The sequence below is a fragment of the Aquarana catesbeiana genome, linkage group LG04 (assembly GCF_042186555.1).
Source record: "Aquarana catesbeiana isolate 2022-GZ linkage group LG04, ASM4218655v1, whole genome shotgun sequence".
NCBI classification, from domain to species: domain Eukaryota; kingdom Metazoa; phylum Chordata; class Amphibia; order Anura; family Ranidae; genus Aquarana; species Aquarana catesbeiana.
This window is the reverse complement of record NC_133327.1, coordinates 32,047,557-32,062,338: the sequence shown is the minus strand read 5'-3', so window position 1 is coordinate 32,062,338 and position 14,782 is coordinate 32,047,557. Positions and strand designations below refer to the sequence as shown.

General features: G+C 44.8%; 1 protein-coding gene across 7 annotated transcripts in view; it reads right to left on the bottom strand.

Annotated features, from left to right (window-relative positions):
* The window catches only part of LOC141139130 (putative deoxyribonuclease tatdn3-B), a 28,926-nt gene extending 14,640 nt beyond the window's left edge, over window positions 1-14,286 (bottom strand). The window contains exons 1-6 of one of the 7 annotated variants that reach the window (XM_073624957.1): window positions 13,853-14,275; window positions 13,275-13,463; window positions 9,294-9,326; window positions 5,170-5,243; window positions 3,384-3,468; window positions 893-955 (exon numbers count right to left, since the gene is read on the bottom strand). In XM_073624957.1, coding sequence (XP_073481058.1) covers window positions 893-955; window positions 3,384-3,468; window positions 5,170-5,243; window positions 9,294-9,326; window positions 13,275-13,439 — 420 coding nt within the window. In that variant the 5' untranslated portion in view covers window positions 13,440-13,463; window positions 13,853-14,275. Of the gene's footprint in view, window positions 1-892; window positions 956-3,383; window positions 3,486-5,169; window positions 5,244-9,293; window positions 9,327-13,274; window positions 13,785-13,852 lie in introns of those variants that run through there. The other 6 variants (XM_073624956.1, XM_073624958.1, XM_073624961.1 and 3 more) reach the window with 6 other exon arrangements.
* Window positions 14,287-14,782: the final 496 nt, after the last annotated feature.

The following is a 14,782-nucleotide window of genomic DNA, read 5'->3' as shown; positions in this document are numbered from 1 at the left end:
GCTCCACCCACTACATTGACCGGGGGAGGGATTCAGGAGAAAATGCTCCACCCACTACATTGACCGGGGGAGGGATTCAGGAGAAAATGCTCCACTCACTACACAGACCATGGAAGGGATTTAGGAAAATATGCTCCATCCACTACATTGACCGGGGGAGGGATTCAAGAGAAAATGCTCCACCCACTACACAGACCACAGACCGGGGGAGGCATTGGGGAGAAAATGCTCCACCCACTACATGGACCGGGGGAGGGATTCAGGAGAAAATGCTCCACCCACTACACAGACCAGGGGAGGGATTTAGGAAAATATGCTCCACCCACACAGCAACACAATACTGTAAATGTAATGTTGCAGTATATTAGGGACGGGGGTGTTAACTCTCACAGGCCTCTACATATAATGGTCACAGATCCTCCCCTGTATTCTACAGGTAATAGATAAATTTGCAACACAATTGGTCACCAGAAATATAACTTTATTAAACTTTTTATTACAAATAAACTTCAATTGATTTAATCACTATTATAATTTAAAATTTAACCCCTATTAAAAAGGTATAAAAGTTGCTCTCTGCAACACGGTGATAATGTAACTGCTACACTTACAAGATAATGTATGGGTTTGCACAGGCAGTTTGGTGCATAAAAAGTATATATTTATGTATAATTTGTGGCTAGTGAGAAATAGATTTGAATGGAAATTTTTGTGCCTGGAGTTCAGCTTTAATTTCCATACCTGCAGCAAATAGTTGTAGTTCAATATTCTGATGGAACATGACAGTGTCTAATCTGGGGGTCATTCAGAGGATCCCATCAAAAAGAATTCTCACACAGCAAATTCTCTTACAATACACAAAACCTAAAATGGTATATTAGATATTCTGTACCTCACCAATAGCCACCAATTCATCCTTGTAGAGTTCAATTAAAGGCAAAGCATCTTCTAAGTCCTAGAGGATAAAATAATGTTCACTACCACATCTTATAAATCTTTATTTTCCAAGTATTTAAGTATTTTTATGTAAGAAAACAATGGCTGACTAAAGCTGCTTAAAGGATCACCCCATTCACTAAACTGGTATTTGGGTTCTAGGTGGGGTCTGGACTGAGTTGCCCGGTTAACTCCTAAACTTATTGTGAATTCCAGTGGTTGGAGGTCCCTGCCATTGTTCCCAGATGTTCCTTTTGCATCTGTTGCTTCTCCATCATAAGAAATAAAAAAATCAGTCAATGGGAAGAGTTGGACATCTTATTAGAAGGTGAGCAGACCTGGGAAGTCAAGCACAGAGATCTTTTCCATGGAGTCCCAAGAGGTGTAAGAATTTAAGGACTTAAGTCCCAGTCATTAAATACAAGTAAAGCGCTCAAATGAACTCCCTAAGGCCCCTTTCACACAGGCGCTTCCATTGGACGGACTCCGCTTGCTCATCGGTGACATGTCCGCTAACATCCGCCGCTATGCGATCCTGTCCGCTAAATCCAGAGGGATGTTGGCCCTATTTTCTGCACAGTGAGCGGAGATGGACAAAGTCCCGCTCTCCTCTATGGGGAGATCAGGTGAAAATGGACCGCCTGTCTGTTTTCATCCGATTCGCCAGACAGATGAAAAATAGGACCACCATATGTCTGGATTTGGCAGACAGGATCAGATCATATAGGATAGCGGCGGATGTCAGCGGACATGTCACTGCTGATATCCGCCACTCCATAGAAGTGAATGCAGGGTCCGATCAGGTCCGCCTGAAAAACTGACAGACAAACCTGTTCGGACAGCCCGTGTGAAAGGGGCCTCAAAAAGTAACGATAAGTAATGGGCTCTAAATATTCTATGTGTGAGGATAGTTCAGGGGGTGTCTCTGCTATACACACAAGGCAGTAGCTTCCAGGGTAAAACAAGTTTATTAAATGAAATAACACCAAGAAAAACATTCCATAATAATAGTATCTTATAGTGTGCTTGGTATCCAACAATGAAGCACGGGGATATGGCAATGTTCCAATGATGACAAAAGGGATAGCAATATGCCAAAACATCTAATGTGTCAATACTCGATGCAGAAGGTGGGAAAACACACTAGCATCCCCGCTCCAGGATGGTCGCTAGAAGCGGCAAGGATGCGCATCACCAGAAGTCACCAGGAATCGGAAGTCATCGGCCGGGATCGGAGAACATGCTTTAGGGCACCAGGAATTGATACTGTCCCCCCTAATTTGGTATAGTAAATCCTCCCCCTTAAGCAATTAGAATTACAATATCAATTCCAATATAAATGCTCTAATATGGAATACAGATTAAGAAGTTGAATCCCCCCTTAAGTGAGAAAGTGGACCCCTGCATATAAGCTAATCTATATCTTCTGGCCATCAGAACCCTCCCATATAAATATACCTCTAACCCCTTGAATGCTGGAGTTTACTCTTGACAGCTAAATAGGAATTAGCCCCATGGTTTATATATTTTTATTCGCTTTATATATTTTATTTGTCTTTTATATGACTGTACTATTATAAGACATTTATAAGCAAGAGAGTTTATGTATATTGTGTTGAACGCCAGCTCGCTGAAACCTATGCAAGTGTTAACGAAGCCCAGGGTATATTACGGACGGAGTGCACCATCATGGCGCATCTCCTGATAAAGTCACAGTGACGAAACGCATTGGGCTGGACTTGCTGGTGTCACTTCCGTCTGTCTGGTTCCGGACTGTGGAATGCAAAAGTTTCTTGGATTACATGAGCATGTAGCTTGTGTAATGTGAGCATTTTGACTATGTGAGTAGCAAATTGTATGTTTTTAAATACCGTACTTTTAATAAACAGAATCACGCTTCTCTTTCCCTCTGCATGTATGCAAATGATGGAGTATTGCTTGTAAATGAGGTGCCCAATTCAATATAAAAGGATACATAGGGGCAGTCAGAGGAGAAGCTGTTTGATTTTGCACAAAACGTACCTTTCTGGCGAGTGGGTAACACAAAGGAGGGGGAGCACGCAGTGTTGCAATTTAAAGCACAGAACCTATGAATTTTGAAGCACTGAGCACTTTTTGAAACACATGAACATTAATAATCTTATTGAATGTATATGAATTCATTTGAAGCATGTAGCACTTTATTATGTGATTTATAGTTTAGAAATTTATTATTGAGTTTTATAATGAGTTTATCTGAGCATTCTGAGCACTTTATCACACATGTGAAAATAGCGCCGCACATATTTGGTGGCATTGATATTCAGATTAACCCTTCATGGTGTAATCATAGTGCAGGCAGCTATAAGGAAATACACATCATAGCGCGGGGTTTATTGTTTTTTTAATGTTCCTACACAGTAGAAGTTGGTAATATCTGGTTAATAATAAATTGTAAAGCATCTTACCTGAAGGGTGGCACTGCGTTGTTGCTCTGAGGTTTCCGTTTGCACTGGGTGCACTCCTAAACATGGAAATACCAGTCCCGCATTCCTGTGTGCAGTCAGGCACTGGATAAACAACATGACCGCCTTATAACTTTACATCTGTGCTACTAAACAAAGCCACTGCCTAAGGCTACTTTCACACTGGGGCGGGGTGGCATTAGCGGTAAAAGCCGAGCTAGTTTTAGCGGCGCTTTACCGCTGTTATAGCGGTGCTTTTCGGGCGCTAGCGGGGCGCTTTTAACCCCGCTAGCAGCCGAATATAGGGTTAAAAGCGCCCGTAAATCGCTGCTGCCAAATTGCTTTGCAGGCACTTCGGCAGCGCTGCCCATGCATGCACTACTCTTTTTCAGCACAGCCAGAGGCACTGCACAGCAGCTGCCAATTGAACTTTGTGCGACATTTCAATAAAGTTTGTTTAAAAAAAAAAAAAAAAGGGACACAGCAGTACAGTGTGGTTACAATGCAGCAGCTGGTGTGAACAGACCATAAAGGTACATCATATATTCATCTTTTGGTGCTTTCAGTTAAACTGATTGTAAAGTCTCATTTTTTTTTTTTAGTTAAAAATAACAAACATGTTATACTTACCTCCTCTGTTAGAGTGGTTTTGCACAGAGCAGCCCAGATCCTCCTCTTCTCAGGTCCCTCTTCGGTGCTCATGGCCCCTCCCTCCTGTTCAGTGCTCCTACCGCAAGCAGCTTGCTATGGGGGCACCCAAGCTAAACTGAAGCTCCGTGTGTCCATTCAGACATGGAGCCATGGCGTGGCCCCACCCCCTTTCTCTCCTTTTTGGCTAACAGCAGCAAGAGCCAATGGCGACACACTGCTGTCTCAGCCAATGAGGATTGGAGTCCCAGGCAGCCGAGACACTCCTGCAACATCGCTGGATCTAGTAAGTATTAGGGGGTCTGAAGGCGACTGCTGCACACAGAAGGCTTTTTATCTTAATGCCTATAATGCATGAAGATAAAAAACCTTATGCCTTTACAACCACTTTAAATAAATTAAAAATAAGCACAAGGGACAGTACTTACATTGCATGAGAAGTGTCCTTTATACTGGTAGCTGCTCTCCATCCAAAAAAGCGCTGTATGAAATGAGGAGGTGGACCCTTTATTCATCTGCCTGTCCTCCATTAACAAATCGCTTTTTATTACTGGAGGATAGAATACGGCTTCTATGAATTTAGGGGGAGGAGCACGACATTAAAGAGGAGCTCCAGTCATATCTGTGTTTATTAAAAGTCAGCAGCTACAAAAACTGTAGCTGCCAACCTAATAAACATACACTCACCTGTCCCAGAATCCATCGATGTGCTCACCTGAGCTGTGCTCTGTGTTCTGTCCCTGGCAGCTGCATCTCAACTGTGCGCACCTGGCTGTGACAGCTTGCGGCTTCACAGCCGGGTGCCCACAGCGCATGCGCATTCTGAATGGCCCTGCAGCCTTCTGGGACCTGTAATGTGTCCCAGAAGATTGGGGGGGATTGGGTCAAAGTTCTGGTCACCTATGCTATCCGAGCGGAAATGGGAACCTGTCAAAACCAGCCCCCCCCCAAAAAAAAGTGCCAATTCGTAAAGAGTTGGGGGGAGGAGGCCTTAAAGCATAATTCCCCTTTTGGGTGAAGCTCCGCTTTAATCCTGTCGCTTTGCCCTGCATGACTACAAGGCAGGTTTACTATAAATACTGACTTTGGGTGGAGTTGGCCTTTAATAGATACATATGATGTACAGATACTTTAGTCTTACCTTCTAGAAAGCTGAATTAATTTTTCGAATTCTGCAGCATGCTCTGCCACCGCCACTAGAGCCCGGACCCCAGCCTGAAAGCCAGAAAAAGGCCCAAAAATATGAAACATGGTAGTCATTTTTAAACAGGGCATAGTGCTGTCAGAGAAGACCATGATACAGGGTCACTGTGTGCCCGGGAGAACATACCAGCTCTATTCACATTGACCCCAATTTACTAAACGAGTAGACCATTTTAACCATTAAATTTAACTATTAACTTTGCGAAGAATGCCCAATATATACAGTGGGGACAGAAAGTATTCAGACCCCCTTAAATTTTTCACTCTTTGTTATATTGCAGCCATTTGCTAAAAATCATTTGGGTTCTTTTTTTCCCCTCATTAATGTACACACAGCACCCCATATAGACAGAAAAACACAGAATTGTTGACATTTCTGCAGATTTATTTAAAAAGAAAAACTGAAATATCACATGGTCCTAAGTATTCAGACCCTTTGCTCAGTATTTAGTAGAAGCACCCTTTTGATCTAATGTAGCCATGAGTCTTTTTGGGAAAGATGCAACAAGTTTTGCACACCTGGATTTGGGGATCCTCTGCCATTCCTCCTTGCAGATCCTCTCCAGTTCTGTCAGGTTGGATGGTAAACGTTGGTGGACAGCCATTTTTAGGTCTCTCCAGAGATGCTCAATTGGGTTTAAGTCAGGGCTCTGGCTGGGCCATTCAAGAACAGTCACAGAGTTGTTGTGAAGCCACTCCTTCATTATTTTAGCTGTGTGCTTAGGGTCATTGTCTTGTTGGAAGGTAAACCTTCGGCCCAGTCTGAGGTCCTGAGCACTCTAGAGAAGGTTTTCGTCCAGGATATCCCTGTACTTGGCCGCATTCATCTTTCCCTCGATTGCAACCAGTCGTCCTGTCCCTGCAGCTGAAAAAACCCCCACAGCATGATGCTGCCACCACCATGCTTCACTGTTGGGACTGTATTGGACAGGGGATGAGCAGTGTCTGGTTTTCTCCACACATACCACTTAGAATTAAGGCCAAAAAGTTCCATCTTGGTCTCATCAGACCAAAGAATCTTATTTCTCACCATCTTGGAGTCCTTCAGGTGTTTTTTAGCAAACTCCATGCGGGCTTTCATGTGTCTTGCACTGAGGAGAGGCTTCCGTCAGGCCACTCTGCCATAAAGCCCCGACTGGTGGAGGGCTGCAGTGATCGTTGACTTTCTACAACTTTCTCCCATCTCCCGACTGCATCTCTGGAGCTCAGCCACAGTGATCTTTGGGTTCTTCTTTACCTCTCTCACCAAGGCTCTTCTCCCCCAATAGCTCAGTTTGGCCGGACAGCCAGCTCTAGGAAGGGTTCTGGTCGTCCCAAATGTCTTCCATTTAAGGATTATGGAGGCCACTGTGCTCTTAGGAACCTTAAGTGCAGCAGAAATTTTTGTAACCTTGGCCAGATCTGTGCCTTGCCATTATTCTGTCTCTGAGCTCTTCAGGCAGTTCCTTTGACCTCATGATTCTCATTCGCTCTGACATGCACCGTGAGCTGTAAGGTCTTATATAGACAGGCGTGTGGCTTTCCTAATCAAGTCCAATCAGTATAATCAAACACAGCTGGACTCAAATGAAAGTGTAGAACCATCTCAAGGATGATCAGAAGAAACGGACAGCACCTGAGTTAAATATATGAGTGACATAGCAAAGGGTCTGAATACTTAGGACCATGTGATATTTCAGTTTTTTTTTTTTTAATAAATCTGCAAAAATGTCAACAATTCTGTGTTTTTCTGTCAATATGGGGTGCTGTGTGTACATTAATGAGGAAAAAAAGAAAAAACTTAAAAAAAACTTAAATGATTTTAGCAAATGGCTGCAACATAACAAAGAGTGAAAAATGTAAGGGGGTCTGAATACTTTCTGTCTGTAAATATATATTCTTATGTTAGCATAATTGGATGATGAAAGTCAGTACAGCTTCACCTCATTCACTAAGCTAAGTGAAAATTCCCTTTGCAAAAAGAAAAATGTCCCCAGCTTAGCAAACAAGGTGAAGCTGGGCTGATTTCCATCATCCAATCATGTGTCAGCAAAAATCCTTTTACATTCGTATGACTGAGTATTTTTGCTAAGTGAATTTTTATTTTTTCTCACCTCATTCACTTTTTAAAAGACTAAGATAAATGGAAATGCACTATGGAATTGAACATGCTCTACCCCGTAGTGAACTGGAAGTAAATTAGCCCATGTCTCCAGTACACCAACACAGCTTTACTAGCCACTGTATCATCTTTTTCCTTTATGGCTTCTCTATACATGCAGCAGCCCTCAGAGGAATGATCCGCAGCGGAGGCATTATCTTGACTCCTCGCCATCTGTTTTAACCCTTTAAAGCTCACAGCACAATCCTATGCACTGCACATGGTTGCAGGGTGGCCCCATTAAATGGGTCATGCGCAACAGGAGGTACTGCTCAACGAACCTGCCAGAGGGTTTAATTCTTGCCATCACAACTGCAGCATGTGTAGATCCCTGGCTACTTCTTTTGTTTTTGTTTAAGGGGGAATGGTTGGGAGGGCTGTAAAAATGTGGCTATAATATGTATTTTTACTGCCCTCCCGAACCACAAGTGTAATAAGACCTTTCTCTGCTGTGATCATTTTTACCAAACTAACAATTAAAATTGAAACCGAAAATGCAGGATGCACTTAGCCAAGTCTGAAACCGAAAATGACAGTTTAAAAAAAATATTTATATTTTTATATATAAATTGTATTATATTTGACTTTTTAATTATTATCATCAATTTAAATTAATAAAAATTTATTGTTGGCCATTATTGGCACCTCTAGTGCAAGAAAAGCTCAAGAAAAATGCAGTCTGCAGTCTCTAAACATCTCTTGTATCGTGTCCTCAGTCTAACCATCTCTTGTATCACGTCTGCAATAACTTACTTAAACACACTGCTAATAGTATTAGCAAAACTTCCGTTTGGTGCACCTCTAGCAGACATGATACAGGAGATGGCCAGAGACTGCAGACATGATACAAAAGATCAATGCAGCCTCACCTGTGCCTGTCAGATGCAGCCTCACCAGTGCCCGTCAGATACAGCCTCACCAGTGCCCGTCAGATGCAGCCTCACCAGTGCCCGTCAGATGCAGCCTCACCAGTGCCCGTCAGATGCAGCCTCACCAGTGCCCGTCAGATGCAGCCTCACCAGTGCCCGTCAGATGCAGCATCACCAGTGCCCGTCAGATGCAGCCTCACCAGTGCCCGTCAGATGCAGCCTCACCAGTGCCCGTCAGATACAGCCTCACCAGTGCCCGTCAGATGCAGCCTCACCAGTGCCCTTCAGATGCAGCCTCACCAGTGCCCGTCAGATGCAGCCTCACCAGTGCCCGTCAGATGCAGCCTCACCAGTGCCCGTCAGATGCAGCCTCACCAGTGCCCGTCAGATGCAGCCTCACCAGTGCCCGTCAGATGCAGCCTCACCAGTGCCCGTCAGATGCAGCCTCACCAGTGCCCGTCAGATGCAGCCTCACCAGTGCCCGTCAGATGCAGCCTCACCAGTGCCCGTCAGATGCAGCCTCACCAGTGCCCGTCAGATACAGCCTCACCAGTGCCCGTCAGATGCAGCCTCACCAGTGCCCGAATCAGAGCGGCGATCTCCCTCTGTGTTATGGAGCTGGATTTGAATTTCCCGGTGATACATCACACTGATTCAATCTCCCGGCATTGGATCAGCGTGCCGTTTATTACAGGAGACGGGACATTGTTACTGGAGCTGCCTGGACAATTCAGCTCCGTGACATAGAGGGAGATCGCTGCTCTGCGCGAGGAGAGGAGGAGGGAGGAGAAGACTGACTGAGCAGCCAGGATGACACCCCCACAATGTGCAGCAGCTGAGGCAGACCCCGCCCCCTTTTTGATGCCATTATTAGCACCTTTTCTTCTTTTGGCCGCATGCCGAAAACAAAGTTTTTGGCCGATATGTTTCGGCGGGCCGAAGTTTTGGTGCACCACTACTAAAAATGGATAACAGCGGTCCAATATCTAAGTAAAGTTGCTAAGCAATACGTTTTAGCAGTTATACGTGTAAAGAAAATAAAACAATACTTACTGTTCTTGCTTCTTGCAAAATGTTATCGATGTCCTGCAATGTAAAGGAGCAATAAATGAATAGATACACACACAAATTGTAGAAATTTTAAAGACATTGGTATGTTATGAATTGACACCAGGAGCAAAAAGCTGAAAGTTCTTACCTGTCAGAATTGCAGAGGGGAAAAAGAGACAAAAATAATCAATATTTCACAATCCACCGTCATGGATATTCGTAGATTTAGGAATCGTGAAAAAGCAGTAAAAGCACTTTAGAACTGAACCCTGTAGCTGCAGGCACTGAGAAGTAATTATTTCTCAAAGTTTACAGAGGAAAACACTTTCACTTTTATTTAGGCAGCTCAGCTCACTCTGTATCTCCCAGCAGTGACTTGTCAGCATGACAGCCTTCTAATCTATAATGTAAACACAGAGCAGGTGCCCAGGAAGAGGGGTAGAGAGCAGAGTGCTGAGACTTAGGCCCCTTTCACACGATCGGACCGTTCAGGTCCACCTGTCAGTTTTGACGGCGGACCTGAACGGGCGCTCCATGTTAGCCTATGGAGCGACGGATGTCAACAGAGACATGTCCGCTGACATCCGACCCGGTCCGATCCGCAAAAAGCAGACGAATGGCCCTACGTCCGGATCCGTCGCTGGCGGATCGGTTCGGGTGAGATCTGATGAAAAGGGACATGCTGTCCGTTTTCATCCGATCCCTCCATAGGCAGCAGCGGCGCCTGACAAGCCCCTCCCCGCTCAGTGAGCAGAGAGGGACCTGTCATCCGCCGGCTCAGCGGAGATCAACGGAGAGATCTCCCGCTGAGCCGGCGGACCGAGGTGGGCTCCGTGGAAGTGGAGTCCGCCTCGTGTGAATGAGGGCTTAAACTTTGGGCAAATTTCTTTTCCCCATGCAGTGGGCCTGTGCCCGCACTGCATTGGTCCACTGCTCGTTTTTTCTAGGGGTGAGCAGAAAGTTTATACTCACCTGATCCGCCGATCATCCAAAAAAAAAACGTGCTCCCCCACAGTGCAGTGGTGGACTATTCTAGGAGCCGCAAAGACTGGTCTTGTGCGGGGAGGATTGGCAGGTCAGGTAAGTACAGTATATCTATATCTCCGTTGTCCTCTCCCCTAATACAAAACGAGCGGCTAACCCGTGCAGTGCGGGCACGGTCCTACTGCACAGGTAAAAATAAAATGCCTGGGAGTTTTCCTTTGACTTCACTGCTTCTATTGTAAACTCTAAGCCCCCATTCACACCGATGTGACTTGTCATGCAATTTGACAGTTCCAAATCCCTTGACAAGTCGCACCCTATTGTCAACAATGGGACTGTTCAAAGCGGTGTGACTCAGACTATGTGGTGCTGCATTGATTTTTTTAAAAAAGATTCCTGCACTATTTTTTGCGATTTAAGGTTTGACTTGCATAGCCATCTCTGCATGAAGTCGCACAAATGTCAGGCAAGACTGAAATTGCACTGACCTGCGGCATTGAAACCGTGCTACTTTAAGTGAAGTAGCATGATTTCAAAGTCACATTCAGTGTGAACCAGGGCTAAAGGATTAGTTCACCTTTACTTTTCCCAAAAATGTCCCAATACATCACAGTGTCTTTAAAGGAGAAGTTCAGCCTGGGCTAGTTTGGCTGGGCTTCTCCACTGGGTCACAAGAGTGCAATTCGTTTTGCACTCCTGTGACCCGTTTTTAGCAGAGAGCACTTTGAAGTCCGACATTCTTCCCACTGACCCCCAACGTAGAGGGACATTCTTCCCACTGACCACCAATGTAAGGGGACATTCTTCCCACTGACCACCAATGTAAGGGGACATTCTTCCCACTGACCACCAATGTAAGGGGACATTCTTCCCACTGACCAGCAATGTAAGAGGGACATTCTTCCCACTGACCACCAATGTAAAGGGACATTCTTCCCACTGACCATCAATGTAAGGGGACTTTCTTTCCACTGACCCCCATTGTAGGGGGGACATTCTTCCCACTGACCCCCCAATGTAGAGGGACATTCTTCCCACTGACCATCAATGTAAGGGGACATTCTTCCCACTGACCACCAATGTAAGGGGACATTCTTCCCACTGACCACCAATGTAAGGGGACATGCTTCCCACTGACCACCAATGTAGGGGGACATTCTTTCCACTGACCACCAATGTAGGGGGACATTCTTCCCACTGACCCCCATTGTAGGGGGGACATTCTTCCCACTGACCCCCCAATGTAGAGGGACATTCTTCCCACTGACCACCAATGTAAAGGGACATTCTTCCCACTGACCATCAATGTAAGGGGACTTTCTTTCCACTGACCCCCATTGTAGGGGGGACATTCTTCCCACTGACCCCCCAATGTAGAGGGACATTCTTCCCACTGACCATCAATGTAAGGGGACATTCTTCCCACTGACCACCAATGTAAGGGGACATTCTTCCCACTGACCACCAATGTAAGGGGACATGCTTCCCACTGACCACCAATGTAGGGGGACATTCTTTCCACTGACCACCAATGTAGGGGGACATTCTTCCCACTGACCCCCATTGTAGGGGGGACATTCTTCCCACTGACCCCCCAATGTAGAGGGACATTCTTCCCACTGACCACCAATGTAAAGGGACATTCTTCCCACTGACCATCAATGTAAGGGGACTTTCTTTCCACTGACCCCCATTGTAGGGGGGACATTCTTCCCACTGACCCCCCAATGTAGAGGGACATTCTTCCCACTGACCATCAATGTAAGGGGTCATTCTTTCTACTGACCCCCAAAGTATGGGGACATTCTTCCCACTGACCACCAATGTAAAGGGACATTCTTCCCACTGACCATCAATGTAAGGGGACATTCTTCCCACTGACCCCCATTGTAGGGGGGACATTCTTCCCACTGACCCCCCAATGTAGAGGGACATTCTTCCCACTGACCATCAATGTAAGGGGTCATTCTTTCTACTGACCCCCAAAGTATGGGGACATTCTTCCCACTGACCATCAATGTAAGGGGAAATTCTTCCCACTGACCCCCCATGTAGGGGGACATTCTTCCCACTGACCCCCAATGTAAGGGGACATTCTTCCCACTGACCACCAATGTAAGGGGACATTCTTCCCACTGACCCCCAATGTAAGGGGACATTCTTCCCACTGACCCCCAATGTAAGGGGACATTCTTCCCACTGACCCCCAATGTAAGGGGACATTCTTCCCACTGACCCCCAATGTAAGGGGACATTCTTCCCACTGACCTCCAATTTAAAGGGACACTACAATTTTCACTTTCGGCGTCTCTTTTCTGGCCATTAGTATTATTCTTTTCATCCCATGATTACTACTAAAAATAATTTGGTTGGATAGATAAGGGTAATCTTTTCTGGGTGTCAAATACTCAAACAGGTGTGCCACAATGCATATTGTTTCCTTTATTATTATCTGTAAAGATCTGATCACACTCATGTACCTTACGCTGTAGATATAATAATGTTTATCGGGGGTTCCCTGAGACCTGGAGATTATTTCAGGGGTTCCTCTGCTGTAAGGTGGAGAACGTCTACTCTCGGGTTGTAGATAACGGAAAATTTGCCTCCTCCTATTCCTTCTTTATTGAACTGTATTATAATTGTACTGTCCCCCCATCTACATCGTAAAGCGCTGCGTAAACTGTTGGCACTATATAAATCCTGCATAATATAATAATGCTCTCATATATATCTGGAATATTCCTGTCCTGGTTGCAATCCATGGCAGGATACATGGGGCAGATCGCTCCGTATGCTACCATGTGGGCACCAGAAAAACCGAATATTTAAATATTGTCATTGGAAAATAAAAGTCAGCTGATCACATGATTGGCCGGGCCAGCAATGATTCAATCAATTTGGAATTGTCAGCCCTATACACCCCAGGGGAAGAGCTGTGTTACTGTGATAACTGCACATTACAGAAGCATGGAAGGAGAGAGCAATGAATAGGACTCTCACCTGATTAAATTCTGCAGCAGACAGGTGACAGTGACAGTCCACCATCCCCCCATTCAGCTCCATCCCGGCTCCCCGAGCAAGAACTTCCAGACATCTGTCAGTCTCCAGCTCAGCATGGACTCTCACTGCACATGCGCCTCCCCAGCCACCAGCACCGCCCTCCATCTTTGTACACCCGTTCTTACAGACCTAGCGACATAAATTCCAAAATTGTAACTTTTATTCCGGTAAAACTAATTTTACTCGAGGTAACTGTATTCAAAAAATGTCCTCCAAAAAGTTATTTGTGTTTTATTTCAAGTACTGGCAACTGTCGGGTGTAGTAAAATGGCGATTTTTCCGTTTTAGCTGTCAGCTGGTTATTCACTTTATTTTATTTTTTTGTTACTAAATTATTTTAAATATATCAATTACAAGGCTGTATGGAAGCAAGTTCGTTAGAAATAGTAATAAATAAAGATTGGGATGAGCAAGATGGCGACTGTCCGACTTCCGGTGCGCATTTGTACAGGGAAAAATACCGAAATATGCTGTGATGTTCGTTTGTAAAGAATGCTTAATAATATTCTAATACGTACAGAGTAATAACTCTGTAGAAAAATATGAAAGCAAGCCGTCCCTTCAACCTACACGGAACGAATGTGTTAGGGACGGTTCCCGGGGGTGCAGATTTGGAACGGGACTTCCGGCGCGGGGCTTTCCGGTTTTTGAAAATGGCGGCAAATGTTGACAGTCCGAAGCGAAGGAGTCTCCGCTTACAGGATACGAGAGTGGCCGCTGAGAACGGACCAGCTTCCTCCTTCTCCCCAGGGGCCCGGGGCCCCGCAGAGCTCAGGACTTCCGGTAATGCAAGGAGCCTGTCTGCGGAGAAGAGGAGGGCAGGCACAGAGAGACAGGAGGGGTGTTGTGCCGAGAATGGCTTCCCCGTCGAAATCTGTTCCCCCTGTCTCTCGGCGGAGATCGGAACTCCGCCTCTCCAGCCCTCTGCACTACCGCTCCTCCTACTCTTCCCCGAATGCTAATCATCCTTCTACCGTCCCCGCCCCCGTGCGCGTCCCCGTGCGCGTCCCCTGTACAATATTAGTCTATCCACACAAATATATATGTATATATTATCACTCCTATATATGTATATATTATCACTCCTATATATGTATATATTATCACTCCTATATATGTATATATTATCACTCCTATATATGTATATATTATCACTCTTTATAAAATATAATATTATTACTCCTTCCATATATATATATATATATATATATATATATATATAATATAAATAAATAAAATATAAATAAATATATATATATAAACTATACACATGTCATCATTATTATCCCTTCATATTAATGTGTCTAATTTATTCTTACCCCTCCTACGTCTTCATTAGTATCCCCGCCTATTATTTAATATTATTTATTGAACACTGGAAATTCTCCCCACAGTCCCTATTATTATTATTATTATTATTATTCCTACCACCTATTATATATCTATCA